A 26,762-nucleotide genomic window follows, 5' to 3' on the forward strand; every position below is an offset into this window, starting at 1 on the left:
GAAAAAAACAACTTTCATATATTTTGTTGCTGTCCTGTGAACCTGCTAGCTTTGCTAAAGTGAAAAAGAGAGTTCTGTTCTTCCCCTCTAAGTGCAGTGGAATGTGCCACTGTCACTTCCTGAATCCTTACAGAGCAGGAGAGAGGCACAGGGAGCAGTGTTTCACCCACATCTTATTAAAGTAAGATTTTACTGATAGGGATTCTGTTAGTGAAAATGATAATTTAATGAATGTGGTTTAGTGTTTTTTTTACTCTTTTACAGCAAAGGATCGTTTTTGTATTTTGTTTACTCAAACTTTACACCCACTAACTTAGCAGCTTGCCTCTGTACTTCACACTAAATTATAGACTAATTTTCTGAACTCTCTGTAGCTCTGCTGTTTTATTACTTTAAAATGCAGTGGTCCCCCCCCCCCCTTGTGTGTGTGTGTGTGTCTCTCTCTCTATCTATCTATCTATCTATCTATCTATCTATCTATCTATCTATCCATCTCTCTCCTTATGTGTTGTTCTCCCCCATGGTCTCTTTCTCTCTCTGTCTCTCTTCCTCCCCCTCTGACTCTCATCCCTTATGTAATGAAAGAATCTATAAGCATAATTTGCAGCATTAAAGTAAAAAGTATGTTTTAAACATATTTTAATGGGCATGGATTTCTAGATCTCATAATCAGAGCAAGCATTGTGTTATCTGGCAAGAGTTTCTGTTACAATCCTTTAAACTAAAATCAGATGTTTACTAAGTTGACCAGTTTTCCAAGACACCATTTAAAGGGACATGAAACCCATATGAAACCCATATGCAAATTTAAATAACTTTCCAATTTACATCTAATATCTAATTTTCTTCATTATTTTGATGTCCTTTGTTGAAAATCATATCTAAATATGCTAATTAGCTGCTGATTGGTGGCTGCACATAGATACCTCATGTGATTGGCTCACCCATGTGCATTGCTATTTCTTCAACAAAGGATATCTAAAGAATGAAGGCGTATCCTGCCACTGCCTCACCAGCCTCTGACGTCACTGCACGTCACTGCCTTGTGGACACCGGATCGTGTAGGAATTTCATTCATTGTGGTTTTGTGAAATGAAATAAAATTCCTATTGTGTGTAAAACAGCTCCAGTCTCTGTGAGGGTTATTGATGGCTCTTTTCTCTCCTCTGGTCCTGTTATGAATCAGACCATACCTCTCCAGGTAACTGCTAGCACTTCTGTTATTGACACATGTACATTTGATGTTATATCTTCTCCCATGTTTGACATCATACTGGGAATTGATTGGTTACGTACACATAAACCTACATTCAATTGGGAAGACTTTCGTCTTACCTTTTCTACCCCTACAGTCTCCTGTCTTAGTGTTAGTAGTACTAATCTCCCTCAAACAGAAGTTTGTACCTTACCCGCACATTATGCTGAATTCTTAGATGTCTTTGATAAAAAAGATGCTGAGAGTCTTCCACCCCACAGGGCCTACGATTGCCCAATTGATTTACTCCCTGGGGTCTCAATCCCTTATGGTCATATATATCCCCTATCAAAACCGGAGTTAGAACATTTAAAGAATTATATTGATGAGAATCTCAGGAAAGGGTTTATCAGACCCAGTACATCTCCTGCTGGTGCCGGGATTTTCTTTGTTACTAATAAAGATGGTTCGTTAAGACCCATCATCGACTATAGGGAGTTAAATAGGCGCACACGTAAGAACAGGTACCCCCTCCCACTCATTCCTGAGTTAATCGAAAGATTAAGAGGTGCCTCGGTTTTCACCAAATTGGATCTCCGGGGTGCCTATAATCTGATACGAATGAGAGCTGGAGACGAATGGCTCACCGCTTTTCGGACTAGATACGGTCTATTCGAATATACAGTGATGCCATTCGGGTTATGCAATGCTCCAGCAACATTTCAATGTCTCATCAATGACCTTTTCAGGGACATTTTGGACGTATATTTAGTGGTCTATTTGGACGATATTTTAATCTTTTCACAAGACCTAGACCAACATAGAGTACACGTAAGAGAAGTGCTCACTAGATTACGAAAAAATAATCTTTACGCCAAACTTGAAAAGTGCATATTTGAATCTAGTAAGATTTAATTCTTGGGAAATGAAATCTCCCCTTTGGGAATTAAGATGCAAAGTGATAAAGTACAAGCAATCCTAGAATTGCCTACCCCTCAATCAAAAAAGGATGTACAACGTTTCCTCGGGTTCTCTAACTTTTACAGAAAGTTTATCCCAGGATTCGCTGCCCTCACAAAACCCCTGACAGATCTTACCAAGCTGGATCTCAACTTCCAATGGAATAGTCAGACCCAATCTGTCTTTGACACACTCAAATCGAAGTTCACTTCAGCTCCTATATTACAATATCCAGATATGGATAAACAATTCATACTTGAGGTGGATGTATCCGATTTCGCCATCGGCGCTATTCTTTCACAAAGAAAATCGTTTAAGGATCCTCTCCATCCAGTAGCCTTCTTCTCTAGGCTCATGCAACCGGCTGAATTAAATTACCCTGTCGGTGAAAAGGAACTTTTGGCTATTAAGTGTTCTTTTGACCACTGGAGGCATTTATTGGAAGGCGCACTTCAGCCTACGGTCATATATACCGACCACAAAAATTTTCAATATCTCCAATCTAACAGAACTCTCTCATCTAGACAAATGAGATGGAGCCTCTACTTTTCCCGTTTCCATTATATCATCACCTATCGACCGGGTTCCAGAAATGGTAAAGCCGATGCCCTTTCTAGGCAAGCTCAAAAACCTGTTCTTGACATTGAACCAACTACGGTAGTACCTAAAGAATGTATTATTGGATTTCTTACTAGTCTTGAACCTTTACTCAAGGATGCTATGGCCACTGATACTTCTGTACCCTTTCAGGAATTAACCCAAGATTCAAATGGTATTTTCCGTAAAGATGGTAAATTGTATATTCCTTCAGATCTGAGACCTACTCTCCTACGGATGGTTCACAACTCACCACTAGCAGGACATATGGGAAGGGAAAAAACTACTGACCTACTCCTTCGTTCGTATTGGTGGCCCTCTCTACGTTCTGATCTTAAAAACTTCCTTTCTAAATGTTCTATCTGTGCCACCTCCAAACCATCAAGACAACTACCCATGGGTTTACTACAACCCCTACCAGCTCCTCGAATTCCTTGGGAGACAGTCTCTTTGGATTTCATAGTGGATCTCCCTATTTCTAGTACCTACACTACAATAATGGTTGTCACAGACTTGTTCTCAAAAAACAGAATTTATGTTTACCTGATAAATTACTTTCTCCAACGGTGTGTCCGGTCCACGGCGTCATCCTTACTTGTGGGATATTCTCTTCCCCAACAGGAAATGGCAAAGAGCCCAGCAAAGCTGGTCACATGATCCCTCCTAGGCTCCGCCTACCCCAGTCATTCGACCGACGTTAAGGAGGAATATTTGCATAGGAGAAACCATATGGTACCGTGGTGACTGTAGTTAAAGAAAATAAATTATCAGACCTGATTAAAAAAACCAGGGCGGGCCGTGGACCGGACACACCGTTGGAGAAAGTAATTTATCAGGTAAACATAAATTCTGTTTTCTCCAACATAGGTGTGTCCGGTCCACGGCGTCATCCTTACTTGTGGGAACCAATACCAAAGCTTTAGGACACGGATGAAGGGAGGGAGCAAATCAGGTCACCTAAATGGAAGGCACCACGGCTTGCAAAACCTTTCTCCCAAAAATAGCCTCAGAAGAAGCAAAAGTATCAAACTTGTAAAATTTGGTAAAAGTGTGCAGTGAAGACCAAGTCGCTGCCCTACATATCTGATCAACAGAAGCCTCGTTCTTGAAGGCCCATGTGGAAGCCACAGCCCTAGTGGAATGAGCTGTGATTCTTTCGGGAGGCTGCCGTCCGGCAGTCTCGTAAGCCAATCTGATGATGCTTTTAATCCAAAAAGAGAGAGAGGTAGAAGTTGCTTTTTGACCTCTCCTTTTACCGGAATAAACAACAAACAAGGAAGATGTTTGTCTAAAATCCTTTGTAGCATCTAAATAGAATTTTAGAGCGCGAACAACATCCAAATTGTGCAACAAACGTTCCTTCTTTGAAACTGGTTTCGGACACAGAGAAGGTACGATAATCTCCTGGTTAATGTTTTTGTTAGAAACAACTTTTGGAAGAAAACCAGGTTTAGTACGTAAAACCACCTTATCTGCATGGAACACCAGATAAGGAGGAGAACACTGCAGAGCAGATAATTCTGAAACTCTTCTAGCAGAAGAAATTGCAACTAAAAACAAAACTTTCCAAGATAATAACTTAATATCAACGGAATGCAAGGGTTCAAACGGAACCCCCTGAAGAACTGAAAGAACTAAATTGAGACTCCAAGGAGGAGTCAAAGGTTTGTAAACAGGCTTAATTCTAACCAGAGCCTGAACAAAGGCTTGAACATCTGGCACAGCGGCCAGCTTTTTGTGAAGTAACACAGACAAGGCAGAAATCTGTCCCTTCAGGGAACTTGCAGATAATCCTTTTTCCAATCCTTCTTGAAGGAAGGATAGAATCCTAGGAATCTTAACCTTGTCCCAAGGGAATCCTTTAGATTCACACCAACAGATATATTTTTTCCAAATTTTGTGGTAAATCTTTCTAGTTACAGGCTTTCTGGCCTGAACAAGAGTATCGATAACAGAATCTGAGAACCCTCGCTTCGATAAGATCAAGCGTTCAATCTCCAAGCAGTCAGCTGGAGTGAAACCAGATTCGGATGTTCGAACGGACCCTGAACAAGAAGGTCTCGTCTCAAAGGTAGCTTCCAAGGTGGAGTCGATGACATATTCACCAGATCTGCATACCAAGTCCTGCGTGGCCACGCAGGAGCTATCAAGATCACCGACGCCCTCTCCTGATTGATCCTGGCTACCAGCCTGGGGATGAGAGGAAACAGCGGGAACACATAAGCTAGTTTGAAGGTCCAAGGTGCTACTAGTGCATCCACTAGAGCCGCCTTGGGATCCCTGGATCTGGACCCGTAGCAAGGAACTTTGAAGTTCTGACGAGAGGCCATCAGATCCATGTCTGGAATGCCCCACAGCTGAGTGACTTGGGTAAAGATTTCCGGATGGAGTTCCCACTCCCCCGGATGCAATGTCTGACGACTCAGAAAATCCGCTTCCCAATTTTCCACTCCTGGGATGTGGATAGCAGACAGGTGGCAGGAGTGAGACTCCGCCCATAGAATGATTTTGGTCACTTCTTCCATCGCCAGGGAACTCCTTGTTCCCCCCTGATGGTTGATGTACGCAACAGTTGTCATGTTGTCTGATTGAAACCGTATGAACTTGGCCCTCGCTAGCTGAGGCCAAGCCTTGAGAGCATTGAATATCGCTCTCAGTTCCAGAATATTTATCGGTAGAAGAGATTCTTCCCGAGACCAAAGACCCTGAGCTTTCAGGGATCCCCAGACCGCGCCCCAGCCCATCAGACTGGCGTCGGTCGTGACAATGACCCACTCTGGTCTGCGGAATGTCATCCCTCGTGACAGGTTGTCCAGGGACAGCCACCAACGGAGTGAGTCTCTGGTCCTCTGATTTACTTGTATCTTCGGAGACAAGTCTGTATAGTCCCCATTCCACTGACTGAGCATGCACAGTTGTAATGGTCTTAGATGAATGCGTGCAAAAGGAACTATGTCCATTGCCGCTACCATCAACCCGATCACTTCCATGCACTGAGCTATGGAAGGAAGAGGAACGGAATGAAGTATCCGACAAGAGTCTAGAAGTTTCGTTTTTCTGGCCTCTGTCAGAAAAATCCTCATTTCTAAGGAGTCTATTATTGTTCCCAAGAAGGGAACCCTTGTTGACGGAGATAGAGAACTCTTTTCCACGTTCACTTTCCATCCGTGAGATCTGAGAAAGGCCAGGACAATGTCCGTGTGAGCCTTTGCTTGAGGAAGGGACGACGCTTGAATCAGAATGTCGTCCAAGTAAGGTACTACAGCAATGCCCCTTGGTCTTAGCACAGCTAGAAGGGACCCTAGTACCTTTGTGAAAATCCTTGGAGCAGTGGCTAATCCGAAAGGAAGCGCCACGAACTGGTAACGTTTGTCCAGGAATGCGAACCTCAGGAACCGATGATGTTCCTTGTGGATAGGAATATGTAGATACGCATCCTTTAAATCCACCGTGGTCATGAATTGACCTTCCTGGATGGAAGGAAGAATAGTTCGAATGGTTTCCATCTTGAACGATGGAACCTTGAGAAACTTGTTTAAGATCTTGAGATCTAAGATTGGTCTGAACGTTCCCTCTTTTTTGGGAACTATAAACAGATTGGAGTAGAACCCCATCCCTTGTTCTCTTAATGGAACAGGATGAATCACTCCCATTTTTAACAGGTCTTCTACACAATGTAAGAATGCCTGTCTTTTTATGTGGTCTGAAGACAACTGAGACCTGTGGAACCTCCCCCTTGGGGGAAGTCCCTTGAATTCCAGAAGATAACCTTGGGAGACTATTTCTAGCGCCCAAGGATCCAGAACATCTCTTGCCCAAGCCTGAGCGAAGAGAGAGAGTCTGCCCCCCACCAGATCCGGTCCCGGATCGGGGGCCAACATTTCATGCTGTCTTGGTAGCAGTGGCAGGTTTCTTGGCCTGCTTTCCCTTGTGCCAGCCTTGCATTGGTCTCCAAGCTGGCTTGGCTTGAGAAGTATTACCCTCTTGCTTAGAGGACGTAGCACTTTGGGCTGGTCCGTTTCTACGAAAGGGACGAAAATTAGGTTTATTTTTTGCCTTGAAAGGCCGATCCTGAGGAAGGGCGTGGCCCTTACCCCCAGTGATATCAGAGATAATCTCTTTCAAGTCAGGGCCAAACAGCGTTTTCCCCTTGAAAGGAATGTTAAGTAGCTTGTTCTTGGAAGACGCATCAGCCGACCAAGATTTCAACCAAAGCGCTCTGCGCGCCACAATAGCAAACCCAGAATTCTTAGCCGCTAACCTAGCCAATTGCAAAGTGGCGTCTAGGGTGAAAGAATTAGCCAATTTGAGAGCATTGATTCTGTCCATAATCTCCTCATAAGGAGGAGAATCACTATCGACCGCCTTTATCAGCTCATCGAACCAGAAACATGCGGCTGTAGCGACAGGGACAATGCATGAAATTGGTTGTAGAAGGTAACCCTGCTGAACAAACATCTTTTTAAGCAAACCTTCTAATTTTTTATCCATAGGATCTTTGAAAGCACAACTATCCTCTATGGGTATAGTGGTGCGTTTGTTTAAAGTGGAAACCGCTCCCTCGACCTTGGGGACTGTCTGCCATAAGTCCTTTCTGGGGTCGACCATAGGAAACAATTTTTTAAATATGGGGGGAGGGACGAAAGGAATACCGGGCCTTTCCCATTCTTTATTAACAATGTCCGCCACCCGCTTGGGTATAGGAAAAGCTTCTGGGAGCCCCGGCACCTCTAGGAACTTGTCCATTTTACATAGTTTCTCTGGGATGACCAACTTGTCACAATCATCCAGAGTGGATAATACCTCCTTAAGCAGAATGCGGAGATGTTCCAACTTAAATTTAAATGCAATCACATCAGGTTCAGCTAGTTGAGAAATGTTCCCTGAATCAGTAATTTCTCCCTCAGACAAAACCTCCCTGGCCCCATCAGACTGGGTTAGGGGCCCTTCAGAAATATTATTATCAGCGTCGTCATGCTCTTCAGTATCTAAAACAGAGCGGTCGCGCTTACGCTGATAAGTGTTCATTTTGGCTAAAATGTTTTTGACAGAATTATCCATTACAGCCGTTAATTGTTGCATAGTAAGGAGTATTGGCGCGCTAGATGTACTAGGGGCCTCCTGAGTGGGCAAGACTCGTGTAGACGAAGGAGGGAATGATGCAGTACCATGCTTACTCCCCTCACTTGAGGAATCATCTTGGGCATCATTGTCATTGTCACATAAATCACATTTATTTAAATGAATAGGAATTCTGGCTTCCCCACATTCAGAACACAGTCTATCTGGTAGTTCAGACATGTTAAACAGGCATAAACTTGATAACAAAGTACAAAAAACGTTTTAAAATAAAACCGTTACTGTCACTTTAAATTTTAAACTGAACACACTTTATTACTGCAAATGCGAAAAAACATGAAGGAATTGTTCAAAATTCACCAAATTTTCACCACAGTGTCTTAAAGCCTTAAAAGTATTGCACACCAAATTTTGAAGCTTTAACCCTTAAAATAACGGAACCGGAGCCGTTTTGAACTTTAACCCCTTTACAGTCCCTGGTATCTGCTTTGCTGAGACCCAACCAAGCCCCAAGGGGAATACGATACCAAATGACGCCTTCAGAAAGTCTTTTCTAAGTATCAGAGCTCCTCTCACATGCGACTGCATGCCATGCCTCTCAAAAACAAGTGCGCAACACCGGCGCGAAAATGAGGCTCTGCCTATGCTTTGGGAAAGCCCCTAAAGAATAAGGTGTCTAAAACAGTGCCTGCCGATATTATTATCCAGATAAAATGATTCCTCAAGGCTAAATATGTGTTAATAATCAATCGATTTAGCCCAGAAAAAGTCTACAGTCTTAATAAGCCCTTTTTGAAGCCCTTATTTACGATCGTAATAAACATGGCTTACCGGATCCCATAGGGAAAATGACAGCTTCCAGCATTACATCGTCTTGTTAGAATGTGTCATACCTCAAGCAGCAAGAGACTGCTCACTGTTCCCCCAACTGAAGTTAATTGCTCTCAACAGTCCTGTGTGGAACAGCCATGGATTTTAGTGACGGTTGCTAAAATCATTTTCCTCATACAAACAGAAATCTTCATCTCTTTTCTGTTTCTGAGTAAATAGTACATACCAGCACTATTTCAAAATAACAAACTCTTGATTGAATAATAAAAACTACAGTTAAACACTAAAAAACTCTAAGCCATCTCCGTGGAGATGTTGCCTGTACAACGGCAAAGAGAATGACTGGGGTAGGCGGAGCCTAGGAGGGATCATGTGACCAGCTTTGCTGGGCTCTTTGCCATTTCCTGTTGGGGAAGAGAATATCCCACAAGTAAGGATGACGCCGTGGACCGGACACACCTATGTTGGAGAAATGGCACATTTTGTTCCTATAAACTCTTTACCCACTTCCAGGATTACATGCGACCTTTTTATACAACACATCGTACGATTACATGGCATCCCTACCACTATAATCAGTGATCGAGGAACTCAGTTCACTTCGAAGTTTTGGAGATTTTTATGCAAAGCTCTGCACATGGAACAGAAACTTACCACAGCCTACCATCCCCAGACAAACGGGCAAACGGAGAGAGTTAACCAGTGGCTGGAACAATATCTGCGTTGCTTCTGTTCCCATCAGCAAGATGCTTGGGCATCCTTTTTGCCTCTTGCGGAGTTCGCTTATAACAACAATAAAAACTCCTCTACTGGGTTCTCCCCCTTTTTTATCAACTATGGATTACAACCACGTTTTACCCTGCTTCCAAGAGTGGATACTCCTTGTCCTCAGGTTAATGACTTGGTTAATGACATTTCAAAGTTGTTCACCTACGTTCACGGTAACATACTCCATGCACAGGCTTCGCAGAGACGGTTCTACAATTTACGCCATTGAGCCAGTCCTCAATACGCCATTGGTCAGTTTGTTTGGCTTTCTACAAAGAACCTACGGCTGTCTTATCCTTGTAGGAAACTCGGCAAGCTGTTTTTGGGTCCCTATCCCATTCTCAGGGTGAACAATCCCTCTACTGTCACCTTGCAACTTCCGTCCACTTTCAAGATTCATCCGACATTCCATGTCTCTTTGATAAAGCCTTGTCTTGACCCCCCTCCCTCATCTTCATCTTCCGATCCTGTTCTCCCTGATTCTTCGGATCAGCCATATGAGGTACACAGTATTCTGGATTCTCGTGTCCGTGCAGGAGTTTTGTTCTACCTGATCCACTGGAAGGGTTTCGGTCATGAGGATGATTCCTGGGAGCCGGCTTCGAATGTCTCAACCCCTCGTCTGGTCTCCCTGTTTCACCGACGCAATCCGGACCGTCCTAGACCATGACCCTCGCTGTGGTTCCTTTGGGGGGGCTCTGTAAGGGTTATGCTCCCTCTTGCTATGTACTGTCCCTTTAAGGCCCTGCCTATTTAAAGCACTTCCTCCCTAACCTCATTGCTGGTTAATTGAGATAGTCTGATTGAACTTCCTCTCAAGATTCTGGTCTCCTGAATTGCTAAGGTTTGCATACGTTGGTTCTAATATCCTCATCCAGTGTAACAGTGATCGTCTTGTAGCCTGTCAGCACAGCCTGGATCTGCAACCGCACAGTGTGGAACAGCTGATTCTCTGCAGCACACGCCACCTCCCACGTCATCAGACACCGGCCGGTGCTTCTCTCCCTGCCTGTCAGGAACGCCGCTGCCAGCATACCGACCGCTCCGGTTCTCAAACCTTCCTGAGCTCAAGAACGCTCACCGTAAGTGCTGCATATTACAATTTACTAAAGAAGGTCTCTGTGAAAGCATTTATAACACTTATTCAGAACTGTACAATTGCCTAACTAAACAAACAATCAAAACCTAAGGCTGTTACCTTTCTAAGTCTGTGATACTTGAGCTATATTTTTATCTCTGTGATAAACGCCATTGTGAATACAGAGAGTCAGTATCATCTAATATATACATCCCTGTATTCACCTGGCATATATAAAAGCACTAGGGAAACCACTAGACTTCTCTTTTGGTTTACCTAGCGTACATCATACCATTTTCTACATAAATAATCTGTTAAAGTTTTTGCTATAAAATCTTGAACTTCAGTATACCTGAGTTGACTGACCTGAACATTACACTATCACATGGTACAGGGGGAGTGGAAATAGACGTAACTTTTAACATTTTAAAAAATCTACTACTCATTTGAAGTTCAGACTTTGTGCTATTGCATTGTCTTGTTATTTTGCATTTGTTGATTATGCAAATCTACTGTAATTACTGGTCCTTTAAAGGGTTATGAAACTCAAAAGCTTATTTTGTGATTCAGACAGAGCAGACCATTTAAAAAAACATTTACAATTTACTTCTATTATCAGATTTGCTTTGTTCCCGTGATGTTCTGTGTGGAAGAGATACCTAGGTAGTCATCTGGAGCACTACATGATAGGAAATAGTGCTGCCCTCTAGTGGTCTTGCACATGGATAACAAAACTGCTGCCATATAGTGCTCAAGAAAGTGTTTTAAAAATGCATGGTCTGTCTGAATCATGAAAGAAAAATGTTGGGTTCTTGTATCCCTTTAAGAATATTACCATTTCTTAATCATTATAAACATCAATTACATTAAGTTTTTTCAACAGTTTGAATGTGATGCACAAGGCAGGTAGATTTAGGCACAGCCATAGAAGGGTAAATAATGTATAAATCCAACACACATAAAGGACTGACACAATTTTACACACTGAGCAACACAGAGATTGATAGACAGTAAACGCATTCAATATACACAAAGATCTATATACAGAAAATACTAACAGAGGCACAAACTGATGCTCCTACAGTAGAAAGACGAAGATAAATATACTGATATACACACAGCTGGGCTAGATTACAAGTGGTGCACTATTTAGTACTCCCGATCAAGTGCAAACTTCGCTAGAAGTCATCTTTTTGCGCATGCGGGTTATACAATGTTTTATATATATATATATATATATATATATTGGATTATTTGGAATGTTTTACAGTATCTATAATAAGTTTGAAGAAATAATTACTATTAATATTTTTTTCTATTTAATATTCCCAAGTCAGTGGGCTCAGGTCCAAGTCAAGTTGTGAGTCATTGTTGTCAAAGTCTAAGTCGAGTCAAGATGCATGTCATCAAATGTGGTACTTGAGTCCAAGTCATGCCACTCAAGTCCACAACCCTGCTTTTTGCACTTATATATATATAGTATGTAAGCCTCCCACAATTTTAAGAAAAGCTTGAAGCTACTAAAGGTTGAAGCAAGTCTTGTTGAGAGGCAAAGAATCCCACCAAACGGGTGCAGTTCTTGAACATTCCTGTAGGCGGCAATGTAAAGAGGTAACGGTAAAAGGAAAGAAGTGGGTATTGGGTACAGGGAGTTGGGCAAAGATATAAGAGGGTACAGTGCTAGTAAGGGCCTTATATATTAGAATCAGTATTTTGAATGATGGCTTGTAGATGGTTATTTGGGAGACCAGAGAAGGCATTACAAGTGGAGAAGAGATTTTTGGGATTAAAGGACAGAGAAGAAATAAGGGCTGCCCTGCTTATAGAGGTTGACCGCAGGTGAGTAGTGCCATCCTATGAACTTATAATATAAAAAGCCACCATTAAAAGCTTTACTTTCTATGCATATCTTACGCACTGCACTACTTAACTATAAAGTGTTAACAATAATACACCAAATTACATTTTTAAACAATATACATTTAGCATCTTAAAAGGAAATTTAAATGATTTTTATATACACATAGGGTTCCATGTACAAAGCTGGTGCGAACAAGTTTGTTAACTTGAGAACCCATCCGCCAGCTTTGCAGCGAACGGGCAGTGGACACTGTACGCCTGCCCCCTTCTCTCGGACAACCAATTGAGCAAGAGAAGGCCCTGTCAATCACCCCAAACAAACGCATTCCGGGTGATTTCTATACTCCAACTCAGAGGGGCGGAGAGTTTAAGAGGCAGTGGTCTGGCAACCAGTCGTCTGGAAAGCAGGCTCACATGTGCGAACCTGCCCCGAAAGGGTTTAAAAGCAGCTTATTACATAGTATATATCAACAACTGAACACTGCATTGCAAGACAGCAACATACACACAAATGTTTTAAAAGTATTTACAACTATGTTTTGTAAGCAATATTTGCATTATTTCATTCCCCTTGAAAGCCTCTTTTAGACCTCTGCCATGGTCAGTTAAGCACACATATATGGTCATGGTCTTGCAGTATCCACTCCTGCCTCACTGAGGACTTAAATTATAAAAGGGCAGCAAAATAAATAATCTAATTACAACACAATTGGCTAGATTACGAGTTTTGCGTTATGAGGGGTGCGGTGCTAACTTGCACGTTATTGTCACAGCTCACTTCCCTACAGCGCTGGTATTACAGGTTTTCCTAAACCCGCCTTTATTAGGCAAGAAGTGAGCATAGAGCAAAATTGTGCTCCATACCGCACACTACAATACCACTGCTGCTTAAGTCAGCGTGAGCTGGTTGTACGTGCTCATGCACTATTTCCCCATAGACATCAATGGGGAGAGCCGGCTGAAAAAAAGCCTAACACCTGCAATAAAGGAGCGTAAAGCTCCGTAACGCAGCCCCATTGATTCCTATGGGGAAACTAAATTTATGTTTACACCTAACACCCTAACATGAACCCCGAGTCTAAACACCCCTAATCTTACACTTATTAACCCCTAATCTGCCGCCCCCAACATCGCCGACACCGACATTATATTTATTAAAACCTAATCTGCCGCTCCCAACATTGCCGACACCGACATTATATTTATTAAAACCTAATCTGCCACTCCGGACATTGCCGATACCTACATTATACTTATTAACCCCTAATCTGCTGCCCCCAACATCGCCGACACCTCCATTATATTTATTAACCCCTAATCTCCCGCCCCAATGTCGCTGCAACCTACCTACACTTATTAACCCCTAATCTGCCACCCCCAACGTCGCCGCCACTATACTAAATTTATTAACCCCTAAACCTAACACCCCCTAACTTAAATATAATTCAAATAAATCTAAATAAAAATTGCTATCATTACCTAAATAATTCCTATTTAAAACTAAATACCTGTAAAATAAACCCTAAGCTAGCTACAATATAACTAATAGCTACATTGTATCTAGCTTAGGGTTTATTTTTATTTTACAGGCAAGTTTGTATTTATTTTAACTAGGTAGAATAGTTATTAAATAGTTATTAACTATTTACTACCTAAAATAAATACAAAAGTACCTGTAAAATAAATTCTAACCTGAATTACACTAACACCTAACATTACACAACAATTAAATAAATTACACAAATCAAATACAATTACCTAAATTACCCCCCCCCCCACTAAATTATACAAAATAAAAAACAAATTATCAGATATTTAAACTAATTACACCTAATCTAAAAGCCCTATCAAAATAAAAAAGCCCCCCCAAAATAAAAAAAACCCTAGCCTAAACTACCAATAGCCCTTAAAAGGGCCTTTTGCGGGGCCCAAATAAATCAGCTCTTTTACCTGTAAAAAACAATACAAACCCCACCAACAGTAAAACCCACCACCCACACACCTAACCCCCCAAAAAAATTCTAACTAAAAAAACCTAAGCTCCCCATTGCCCTGAAAAGTGCATTTAGCTCTATTGCTGCCCAAACCCTAATCTAAAACTAAAACCCACTAAACCCTTAAAAAAACCTAACACTAACCTCTGAAGATCCACTTACAGTTTTGAAGAGCCGACATCCATTCTCAACGAAGCCGGGAGAAGTCCTCAGCGAAGCGGCAAGAAGTCCTCAACGAAGCCGGGAGAAGTCTTCATCCAAGCCGACAGAAGTGGTCCTCCAGACGGGCAGAAGTCTTCATCTAGACGGCATCTTCTATCTTCATCCATCTGGCGCGGAGCGGCTTCATCTTCATGACATCCGGCGAAGAGCATCCTTTCAACGTCTTCTTCCCGAATGAATGTTCCTTTAAATGACGTCATCCAAGATGGTGTCCCTTGAATTCCTATTGGCTGATGCAATCAGTCAATAGGATTGAGCTTCAATCCTATTGGCTGATCCAATCAGCCAATAGGATTGAGCTTGCATTCTATTGGCTGTTCCAATTAGCCAATAGGATTGAGCTTGCATTCTATTGGCTGTTCCAATCAGCCAATAGAATGCGAGCTCAATCGTATTGGCTGATTGGATCAGCCAATAGGATTGAAGCTCAATCCTAATGGCTGATTGCATCAGCCAATAGGAATTCAAGGGACGCCATCTTGGATGACGTCATTTAAAGGAACATTCATTCAGGAAGAAGACGTCGAAAGAAGAGGATGCTCTGCGCCGGATGTCTTGAAGATGGAGTCGCTCCGCGCTGGATGGATGAAGATAGAAGATGCCATCTGGATGAAGACCTGCCCGTCTGGAGGACCACTTCTGCCGGCTTGGATGAAGACTTCTCCCGGCTTCGTTGAGGACTTCGGCCCGGTTGGATGAAGACTTCTGCCGCTTCCTTGAGGATGGATGTCCGGTCTTCAGAACAGTAAGTCGATCTTCAGGGGGTTAGTTGAGCTGATTTCTTTGGGGCAATGCCCCGCAAAAGGCCCTTTTAAGGGCTATTGGTAGTTTAGTTTTGGCTAGGGCTTTTTTTATCTTGGGGGGGCTTTTTATTTTGATAGGGCTATTAGATTAGGTATAATTATTTTAAATATCTGATAATTTGTTTTTTTGTGTGCAATTTAGTGTTGTTTTTTTTTTTGTAATTTAGGTAATTGTATTTAATTTAGGTAATTTATTTAATTGTATTGTAAGGTTAGGTATTAGTGTAACTCAGGTTAGGTTTTATTTTACAGGTAAATTTGTATTTATTTTAGCTAGGTAGTTAGTAAATAGTTAATAACTATTTAGTAACTATTCTACCAAGTTAAAATAAATACAAACTTGCCTGTAAAATAAAAATAAACCCTAAGATAGATACAATGTAGCTATTAGTTATATTGTAGCTATCTTAGGGTTTATTTTATAGGGAAGTATTTCATTTTAAATAGGAATTATTTAGGTAATGATAGGAATTTTTATTTAGATTTATTTTAATTATATTTAAGTTAGGGGGTGTTAGGGTTAGACTTAGGTTTAGGGGTTAATAACTTTAGTATAGTGGTGGCGGCAGATTAGGGGTTAATAACTGTAATGTAGGTTGTGGCGATGTTAGGGACGGCAGATTAGGGGTTAATAATATTTAACTAGTGTTTGCGAGGCGGGAGTGCTGCGGTTTAGGGGTTAATATGTTTATTCTAGTGGCGGCGATGTCGGGAGCAGCAGATTAGGGGTTAATAATTTTATTTTAGTGTTTGCAATGCGGGAGGGCCTCGGTTTAGGGGTTAATAGGTAGTTTATGGGTGTTAGTGCACTTTTTAACACTTTAGTTATGAGTTTTATGCTACAGCTTTGTAGTGTAAAACTCATAACTACTGACTTTAGAATGCGTTACGAATCTTGCGGGATAGGCTGTACCGCTCACTTTTTGGCCTCCAAAAAAAAGCTTGCAATACCAGCGCTATGGAAGTCCCATTGAAAAAAGACTTTACGCAAATTGCGTAAGTTAATTTGCGGTACGGCCAAAATAGTGTGCGAGACAGCTGTACCTACAAGAATCGTAATAGCAGCGGTAGCGAAAAAGCAGCGTTATAAGCCTTAACACTGCTTTTTTACTCATAACGCAAAACTCGTAATCTAGCCGAATGCATAAGTAAATATGTTATGGGGGATTACATTTTGAGTTTATGAGAAATACAAACCCGCGGTGCTACTAAGATTTCTTCTTTAAAACTACAGGAAAACTCACTTAAAATACTGAATCTAATTTGGATAAGCTATTGCGTATAATATTTACAAATCAGAGGTCAGCACAACACAAAAAAACAGACATATATAAACCTAAATACAAATAAACATGCCATAGGTAATTCTTTAGCAAGAATAATGCCACGCAAACGCATATACACAGAGACCTAACATCTTATAAACTGGATCTATACATGAACAGGAGAAATGTGACCGGCACTCTGTGACACAAATGTAGTGGCATTAACCATTGCTAATAAGCTTACATTTTTTATTTACTTAATTCGACACGATACCCAAACATTTTCTTTCATGCTTCAGATAGATCATGCATTTTAAACAATTTTCCAATTTACTTTTATTATCTAATTTACTCTGTACTCTTGGTATCCTTTGATGAAAAGCATATCTTGGTAGGCTCAGAACCCGCACCAATGCACTACTGGGAGCTGGCTGCTGATTGGTGGCTGCATATATATGCCTCTTGTCATTGGATCAGGTAATATGTGCAGCAAGTAGTGCATTTCTGCTCCTTCAACAAAGGATATCAAAAGAATGAAGCAAAATTGTCAACAGAAATAAATTGTATGTTCTACCTGACTCATGAAAAGATGTGGGTTTCCTTGTTGTATAAGAATAATGAATACATAACTGCACTACTAAAACCATAATATAGAAGCCGACAATAATAAGTAGCTTGGAGTGAGTGGCAGAAAAAAGCACAGAGAATATTGTCTGCTAGAGCTTTTGTTGCTAATAAATTCATGTATAAAGGGGAAGTTCTGACTCCAGACAATGCAGTATTCCAGGCACTCATTGGTTGCATACTCAAGTGACCACTTTATAACTGTACCTGATTGGTCTCAGCAGAGAAAGAATTATGGGTTACAACATAGGAGTGCTCATTGTTTTATGGACATTAAACCTTTACAATTATGTTTTCAATATTTAAACAACTAATACAATAATAAAAAAAACTACATCTACATTTTTTGTTAAACTAATATTTGCTTTGAATACTTGACTCTATCTAGAATGTATTTAATGTCACTTTAAAGGATTTACAATAAATGCAAATATAAAGTCACTACCTCAGACATCTGAGGGAACAGGCTGATAGCTAGCGGAAGAGCCAGTCCGAAGGCAGCAAGGCAGACAAGGCTATGCACTGGGAGGACCAGTCTTGGGCACGATCGCAGCAACGACGTCCTGCAAAAGAGATAAAAGATTTTATTATTCATTTCCAAAAAGGAAACTCCTTGAGCCCTGTAGATTATCTGTGTGCAGCAATTATACTCTATAATAATTTGCAACATGATCATAAAAAGCATAGTATTATTACTACCATTGTATATTGTGTCCAAAAAAACATTAACCAAGTTAACCATGGAAAACGCAAACAGTAAAGAGAGAGAAATTGTTTTTGTTTTTTTTTAGCATTTACCCCCAAAAGCCTTAATATATTTAAACATTTGCTTTGATGAAGGCAGTAAAAAAGAGGCAGGTTCTGTTAGTAACAGTGCACAACACTAACAGAAAAATGCACGTTACATTGTTGTATTTTTTACTGGCACATGGGTAATATGAGAGGAAATCAAATAAACGGTGTATTTCCACTAAACATGTCTTTCATTCTTCATTACTAGTAAACTATTATTAAAATAAATAGCAGTAAATTTAAAAATTATAAAAAACAAAGAACAAAAACAAAAAAAATCTAAATAAATAAATAAAAATCAAATTAGCCTTAATGTTGTGGTGAATATAGTAATATTACTGTTATAAATATGTAGTATTTATTGGTGGTTTAAGATAGTTGTATAAACCACCAATAAATACTACATATTTATAACAGTAATATATCTATATTCACCACAACATTAAGGCTAATTAGATTTTATATATCTTACACATTATAAAGCTTTTTTTAAATACATTTCTAGAAACATTTAGAAACATGTAAACAATAATATTCCTTTTAGTATATATTTATATTTAACATAAATTATATCTTCTTCACATCAGGACATTTAGCCTCTTTGTATACTAAACTAGTAACTTATATAGAATCTCTGAATTAAATATCTAACTTTTTGTATGAATCAGTGGTTTTTTTATATGTGTTTTTTACAGTCAGGAAACAAACAACCCATAAATAAATTTATTTCTTTAGCCCCCTTTTTTTGTTAATTTATATTTTAAAAAAAAAAAGGATTATTTTTTAACATGAATTTCTTTATTTAATGTATATTCTTCCATTGCATTTTTTAGCAGTGGTTTATTTGAATTAATAGACACAACTAATTAGCAAATAAATAAAGAATAACATTTTAAATTGTAAATACTTTATTCTCAAAAGAGAAATAATAAAATCTCTCAGTTGATTGTAGAATGGAGACTGTATTATTTTTTTTTAAGCAATAATATTAAAGGAAATACAATCTCTCAGTTGATTGTAGAATGGAGACTGTATTTTTTTTTAAAGCAATAATATTAAAGGAAATAAAATCTCTCTCTTTTTTTTTTTAAAATACATTCTAAGCTTAAGAAATTTTATTAAACATTTGCAAATGTCAGTCATGGTTCTTAAAAGTGCAACAAAATTTCATTTATGTCTAAAAATAAAGGGGGGGAATCAAAATAAATAAAACACATTTAATCTTATATGAATGTAAATTACAAAAAAAAAACATTGACATGAATATTTATTAATTTCAGAATTGCGTTTTTTTCATAAACATCAACATTTTTAGGTAAATAAAACAAAGAAAAATACAGAAATGTTTATGTTAAACACAAAAGACGTCAAGTAACAATGCATGCTATAAATGATCAGTTTCTCGTCTGATATATATTATTTTGTCTTACTGTATTGTCCTTTTGGATGGAAGGAAGAGCTGGATCTCTTAAACCAGTATTGTTTCACTGCTATAGGTCTATTTATGTATTACTAAAACAGATACAGGTGTGCGAAAAATGTCATTTCGTCAGATGAAGCATATTGAAAGATAAATAGCTACCTACCTTTCCTTATACTGTGAGGAGACACAGACACCTGCCTAATATAAAAACCAGGGTTCAGAATGCTCAACGTCAACCTGTGGTACCCTGGATCCTATGACTAGCAAGCACTCCCAGGTTTAGAACTTGAAATATAAGGTATAGAATATTCTCTTTCTCCTTGCATGAGTACAGCATGACAATGAGCTGACTCCTAGAAGACAGTAAAGTTTATAGGAATACAGAAACATGCTCTGTCTCTATGTACACAGGAGTGCCATATGATCCTTCTTTAATTCACTCATTGGCTTAGCATGTAAATAAAGTAAATAATAACATGCCTGGTTTTATGATCTGTGCCTATCAATGTTTACTTTTCACATTAATCATCTCACACAGCTGGCACTATATAAAGGTGAAGTCATATTTTTGGTAGCGGCTTCTTTTCTTAACACCAAATCTTGGCACATGCCCATGCACTTTTATGAGGTATTTCAATGCCTCAAGCGCCTTGGGAAGAAGACTGAACTCAACTGATAATTTCTGTCTATCTTCTGTAGCCATCAATAGCCCAATGGTTTCCCTAATTAACAGATATCGCTCATTAGTTTAAGGGAAGAACTTTTGGTTGCAATTTGTCTGATTCCTATCTGCTTCAGCACAATCAGAAGTGAACGTGAGAGATATTCACATAATGACTCCAGCAAGCGCAAATTCAAATGAAGGCCCTTAGGGCTGCGAGTTCCCGATAAACAGAAAGACTGAGCCAAACCAGTCTTTGTCTGAGAAAACTTCACTGTAATCTAGAGCTTAGGATGTGTTGGAACACCTACGCAGGAAGTAGCAAAACTGATCGGTGAGAATGTGAAGTGTGTCAGCGACAGTGAGGTGATAGGTACAAGAGATTACACAGCTCCTCAATGCACGGCCAGGCTGCCAGCTCTAATAAAACTGTCAGGTTTATACTATTTTCTCGCAGGTAGGTAACAAAAGTGCTTAAAAACAGCTGACGCTTATTCTGTGCCAGCGGCTTGTCTCTGCCATTGTGTTGGGCTCTGCATATGTGGTGACACAGTAACCTAGCAAATGTGTCTACAACAGAATGCGATTAGTGAGCTCTACTCCTACAAATTGATTAAAGGGAGGGATCATATAATAAACAAGTTTTGCATTCACATGCTACTGAGCGGTTGCATAGGGTATTTTTATCTGCCCTTTAATACATAAATGTGCTACAATAAATTCTCAACTTAGGTCACAATTATGCACATGGAGCAACTGTGTATTAGACACCTCATGCATAAAAATAAAACATCAGATAAGCTTTTCCTAAGCTATTTAATTCTTACAGAAATGATAAAACAGCCCAAATATAGAAATGGCAAACATTATAACTGGGCAACTCTAACTGTGGCCAATGAAGAAATGAAATATTTTGCAAATTTAAATAGAAAGTGTAAATAATATGGCCCCCATTCCATCTCAACAGGATGTCAAATTGCGTTATGTAGCTTTTTTTTTTTTTTAGTTTTAAATTTGAAGTCTTGAGTGAAAACAGGCCAATACCCATGTTCTCACTCACTGTGCTCTAGTTTAGAAATCCAGAAAATCTGACCTGCTGGTGTACCCTGAGAACTGGAATTGAGAAGCATTGTTTTAGATCAAAGCCATTCTAATCCCTAAGAAAACACTCTTCTAGAAGCTTTATGCACAATTTGGTTCCAGATTGTACAACCTTCACCTCTTGAAAACCCATTTTGGCAGTTTTTGAAAAGCTTCTCTTGACTGCAAAGTATTTCTTTTTTCACTGCTTATATTTTTGTCCATGCTCAGTTCACGTGCCAATAAGCTCAATATATATTTGCTTTAATACAAATTTTAAACTGCTATTCAATTCTCATCTGTAACTAAAACACTTTTCTATGGTCATCAGAATGTTAATTGCATGCTTGAATCTTTTGCAATAATAAAATGAAACTACAAACTGATATTAATTGTAAAGAGGGAAAACCAACTGCATTTAAACCCAGTACAGTCCATAATGAAACCATTTGCCTCCGTGGTTTGTTCATTTATCTAAAAACCTTTAGAAGCCTGGTGTACCCCTGTTTATTGGAGCTTTAGAAGCCTTGTGTACCCCTGTTTATTAGAGCTTTAGAAGCCTTGTGTACCCCTGTTTATTAGAGCTTTAGAAGCATTGTGTACCCCTGTTTATTAGAGCTTTAGAAGCCTTGTGTAGCCCTGTTTATTAGAGCTTTAGAAGCCTTGTGTACCCCTGTTTATTAACCTTTAGAAGCCTTGTGTACCCCTGTCTATTAGAGCTTTAGAAGCATTGTGCACCCGTTTATTAAAGCTTTAGAAGCCTTGTGTACCCCTGTTTATTAGAGCTTTAGAAGCCTTGTGTACCCCTGTTTATTAGAGCTTTAGAAGCCTTGTGTACCCCTCTTTATTAACCTTTAGAAGCCTTGTGTACCCCTGTTTATTAACCATTAGAAGCCTTTGTACCCCTGTTTATTAGAGCTTTAGAAGCCTTGTGTACCCCTGTTTATTACCCTTTAGAAGCCCTGTGTACCCCTGTTTATTAACCTTTAGAAGCCTTGTGTACCCCTGTTTATTAACCTTTAGAAGCCTTGTGTACCCCTGTTTATTAGAGCTTTAGAAGCCTTGTGTACCCCTGTTTATTAGAGCTTTAGAAGCCTTGTGTACCCGTTTATTAGAGCTTTAGAACCCTTGTGTACCCCTGTTTATTAACCTTTAGAAGCCTTGTGTACCCCTGTTTATTAACCTTTAGAAGCCTTGTGTACCCCTGTTTATTAGAGCTTTAGAACCCTTGTGTACCCCTGTTTATTAACCTTTAGAAGCCTTGTGTACCCCTGTTTATTAGAGCTTTAGAAGTCTTGTGTACCCCTGTTTATTAGAGCTTTAGAAGCCTTGTGTACCCCTGTTTATTAACCTTTAGAAGCCTTGTGTACCCCTGTTTATTAGAGCTTTAGAAGTCTTGTGTACCCCTGTTTATTAGAGCTTTAGAAGTCTTGTGTACCCCGTTTATTAACCTTTAGAAGCCTTGTGTACCCCTGTTTATTAGAGCTTTAGAAGCCTTGTGTACCCCGTTTATTAACCTTTAGAAGCCTTGTGTACCCCTGTTTATTAGCGCTTTAGAAGCCTTGTTTACCCCTGTTTATTAACCTTTAAAATCCTTGTGTACCCCTGTTTATTAACCTTTAGAAGCATTGTGTACCCCTGTTTATTAGAGCTTTAGAAGCCTTGTGTACCCCTGTTTATTAACCTTTAGAACCCTTGTTTACCCGTTTATTAGAACTTTAGAAGCCTTGTGTACCCCTGTTTATTAGAGCTTTAGACGCCTTGTGTACCCCTGTTTATTAGAGCTTTAGAAGCCTTGTGTACCCGTTTATTAGAGCTTTAGAAGCCTTTTGTACCCCTGTTCATTAGAGCTTTAGAAGCATTGTGCACCCGTTTATTAAAGCTTTAGAAGCCTTGTGTACCCCTGTTTATTAGAGCTTTAGAAGCCTTGTGTACCCCTGTTTATTAGAGCTTTAGAAGCCTTGTGTACCCCTGTTTATTAACCTTTAGAAGCCTTGTGTACCCCTGTTTATTAACCATTAGAAGCCTTTGTACCCCTGTTTATTAGAGCTTTAGAAGCCTTGCGTACCCCTGTTTATTACCCTTTAGAAGCCCTGTGTACCCCTGTTTATTAACCTTTAGAAGCCTTGTGTACCCCTGTTTATTAACCTTTAGAAGCCTTGTGTACCCCTGTTTATTAGAGCTTTAGAAGCCTTGTGTACCCCTGTTTATTAGAGCTTTAGAAGCCTTGTGTACCCGTTTATTAGAGCTTTAGAACCCTTGTGTACCCCTGTTTATTAACCTTTAGAAGCCTTGTGTACCCCTGTTTATTAACCTTTAGAAGCCTTGTGTACCCCTGTTTATTAGAGCTTTAGAACCCTTGTGTACCCCTGTTTATTAACCTTTAGAAGCCTTGTGTACCCCTGTTTATTAGAGCTTTAGAAGTCTTGTGTACCCCTGTTTATTAACCTTTAGAAGCCTTGTGTACCCCTGTTTATTAGAGCTTTAGAAGTCTTGTGTACCCCGTTTATTAACCTTTAGAAGCCTTGTGTACCCCTGTTTATTAGAGCTTTAGAAGCCTTGTGTACCCCGTTTATTAACCTTTAGAAGCCTTGTGTACCCCTGTTTATTAGCGCTTTAGAAGCCTTGTTTACCCCTGTTTATTAACCTTTAAAATCCTTGTGTACCCCTGTTTATTAACCTTTAGAAGCATTGTGTACCCCTGTTTATTAGAGCTTTAGAAGCCTTGTGTACCCCTGTTTATTAACCTTTAGAACCCTTGTTTATCCGTTTATTAGAACTTTAGAAGCCTTGTGTACCCCTGTTTATTAGAGCTTTAGACGCCTTGTGTACCCCTGTTTATTAGAGCTTTAGAAGCCTTGTGTACCCGTTTATTAGAGCTTTAGAAGCCTTTTGTACCCCTGTTCATTAGAGCTTTAGAAGCCTTGTGTACCCCTGTTTATTAGAGCTTTAGAAGCCTTGTGTACCCCTGTTTATTAGAGCTTTAGAAGCCTTGTGTACCCCTGTTTATTAGAGCTTTAGAACCCTTGTGTACCCCTGTTTATTAACCTTTAGAAGCCTTGTGTACCCCTGTTTATTAACCTTTAGAAGCCTTGTGTACCCCTGTTTATTAGAGCTTTAGAACCCTTGTGTACCCCTGTTTATTAACCTTTAGAAGCCTTGTGTACCCCTGTTTATTAGAGCTTTAGAAGCCTTGTGTACCCCTGTTTATTAGAGCTTTAGAAGCCTTGTGTACCCCTGTTTATTAACCTTTAGAAGCCTTGTGTACCCCTGTTTATTAGAGCTTTAGAAGCCTTGTGTACCCCTGTTTATTAGAGCTTTAGAAGCCTTGTGTACCCGTTTATTAGAGCTTTAGAACCCTTGTGTACCCCTGTTTATTAACCTTTAGAAGCCTTGTGTACCCCTGTTTATTAACCTTTAGAAGCCTTGTGTACCCCTGTTTATTAGAGCTTTAGAAGCCTTGTGTACCCCTGTTTATTAGAGCTTTAGAACCCTTGTGTACCCCTGTTTATTAACCTTTAGAACCCTTGTGTACTCCTGTTTATTAGAGCTTTAGAAGCCTTGTGTACCCCTGTTTATTAGAGCTTTAGAAGCCCTGTGTACCCCTGTTTATTATCCTTTAGAAGCCTTGTGTACCCCTGTTTATTAGAGCTTTAGAAGCCTTGTGTACCCCTGTTTATTAACCTTTAGAAGCCTTGTATACCCCTGTTTATTAGAGCTTTAGAAGCCTTGTGTACCCCTGTTTATTAACCTTTAGAAGCATTGTGTACCCCTGTTTATTAGAGCTTTAGAAGCCTTGTGTACCCGTTTATTAGAGCTTTAGAAGCCTTGTGTACCCCTGTTTATTAGAGCTTTAGAAGCCTTGTGTACCCCTGTTTATTAACCTTTAGAAGCCTTGTGTACCCCTGTTTATTAACCTTTAGAAGCCTTGTGTACCCCTGTTTATTAGAGCTTTAGAAGCCTTGTGTACTCCTGTTTATTAACCTTTAGAAGCCTTGTGTACCCCTGTTTATTAACCTTTAGAACCCTTGTGTACCCCTGTTTATTAACCTTTAGAAGCATTGTGTACCCCTGTTTATTAGAGCTTTAGAAGCCTTGTGTACCCCTGTTTATTAGAGCTTTAGAAGCCTTGTGTACCCCTGTTTATTAACCTTTAGAAGCCTTGTGTACCCCTGTTTATTAGAGCTTTAGAAGCCTTGTGTACCCCTGTTTATTAGAGCTTTAGAAGCCTTGTGTACCCGTTTATTAGAGCTTTAGAACCCTTGTGTACCCCTGTTTATTAACCTTTAGAAGCCTTGTGTACCCCTGTTTATTAACCTTTAGAAGCCTTGTGTACCCCTGTTTATTAGAGCTTTAGAAGCCTTGTGTACCCCTGTTTATTAGAGCTTTAGAACCCTTGTGTACCCCTGTTTATTAACCTTTAGAACCCTTGTGTACTCCTGTTTATTAGAGCTTTAGAAGCCTTGTGTACCCCTGTTTATTAGAGCTTTAGAAGCCCTGTGTACCCCTGTTTATTATCCTTTAGAAGCCTTGTGTACCCCTGTTTATTAGAGCTTTAGAAGCCTTGTGTACCCCTGTTTATTAACCTTTAGAAGCCTTGTATACCCCTGTTTATTAGAGCTTTAGAAGCCTTGTGTACCCCTGTTTATTAACCTTTAGAAGCATTGTGTACCCCTGTTTATTAGAGCTTTAGAAGCCTTGTGTACCCGTTTATTAGAGCTTTAGAAGCCTTGTGTACCCCTGTTTATTAGAGCTTTAGAAGCCTTGTGTACCCCTGTTTATTAGAGCTTTAGAAGCCTTGTGTACCCCTGTTTATTAACCTTTAGAAGCCTTGTGTACCCCTGTTTATTAACCTTTAGAAGCCTTGTGTACCCCTGTTTATTAGAGCTTTAGAAGCCTTGTGTACTCCTGTTTATTAACCTTTAGAAGCCTTGTGTACCCCTGTTTATTAACCTTTAGAACCCTTGTGTACCCCTGTTTATTAACCTTTAGAAGCATTGTGTACTCCTGTTTATTAGAGCTTTAGAAGCCTTGTGTACCCCTGTTTATTAGAGCTTTAGAAGCCTTGTGTACCCCTGTTTATTAGAGCTTTAGAAGCCTTGTGTACCCCTGTTTATTAACCTTTAGAAGCCTTGTGTACCCCTGTTTATTAGAGCTTTAGAAGCCTTGTGTACCCCTGTTTATTAGAGCTTTAGAAGCCTTGTGTACCCCTGTTTATTAACCTTTAGAAGCCTTGTGTACCCCTGTTTATTAGAGCTTTAGAAGCCTTGTGTACCCCTGTTTATTAGAGCTTTAGAAGCCTTGTGTACCCGTTTATTAGAGCTTTAGAAGCCTTGTGTACCCCTGTTTATTAACCTTTAGAAGCCTTGTGTACCCCTGTTTATTAGAGCTTTAGAACCCTTGTGTACCCCTGTTTATTAACCTTTAGAAGCCTTGTGTACCCCTGTTTATTAACCTTTAGAAGCCTTGTGTACCCCTGTTTATTAGAGCTTTAGAACCCTTGTGTACCCCTGTTTATTAACCTTTAGAA

At 39.7% G+C, this 26,762-nt stretch overlaps 1 protein-coding gene across 1 annotated transcript in view; it reads right to left on the minus strand.

The window, feature by feature from the left end:
• SFXN5 (sideroflexin 5) overlaps positions 1 to 26,762 on the minus strand; it is a 923,442-nt gene that overhangs the window by 155,552 nt on the left and 741,128 nt on the right. Inside the window, exon 13 of the mRNA XM_053704357.1 lies at positions 17,722 to 17,839. Coding sequence (XP_053560332.1) covers positions 17,722 to 17,839 — 118 coding nt within the window. The remainder of the gene's footprint in view (positions 1 to 17,721; positions 17,840 to 26,762) is intronic.

Source organism: Bombina bombina, chromosome 2, assembly GCF_027579735.1.
Source record: "Bombina bombina isolate aBomBom1 chromosome 2, aBomBom1.pri, whole genome shotgun sequence".
Taxonomy (NCBI): Eukaryota; Metazoa; Chordata; class Amphibia; order Anura; family Bombinatoridae; genus Bombina; species Bombina bombina.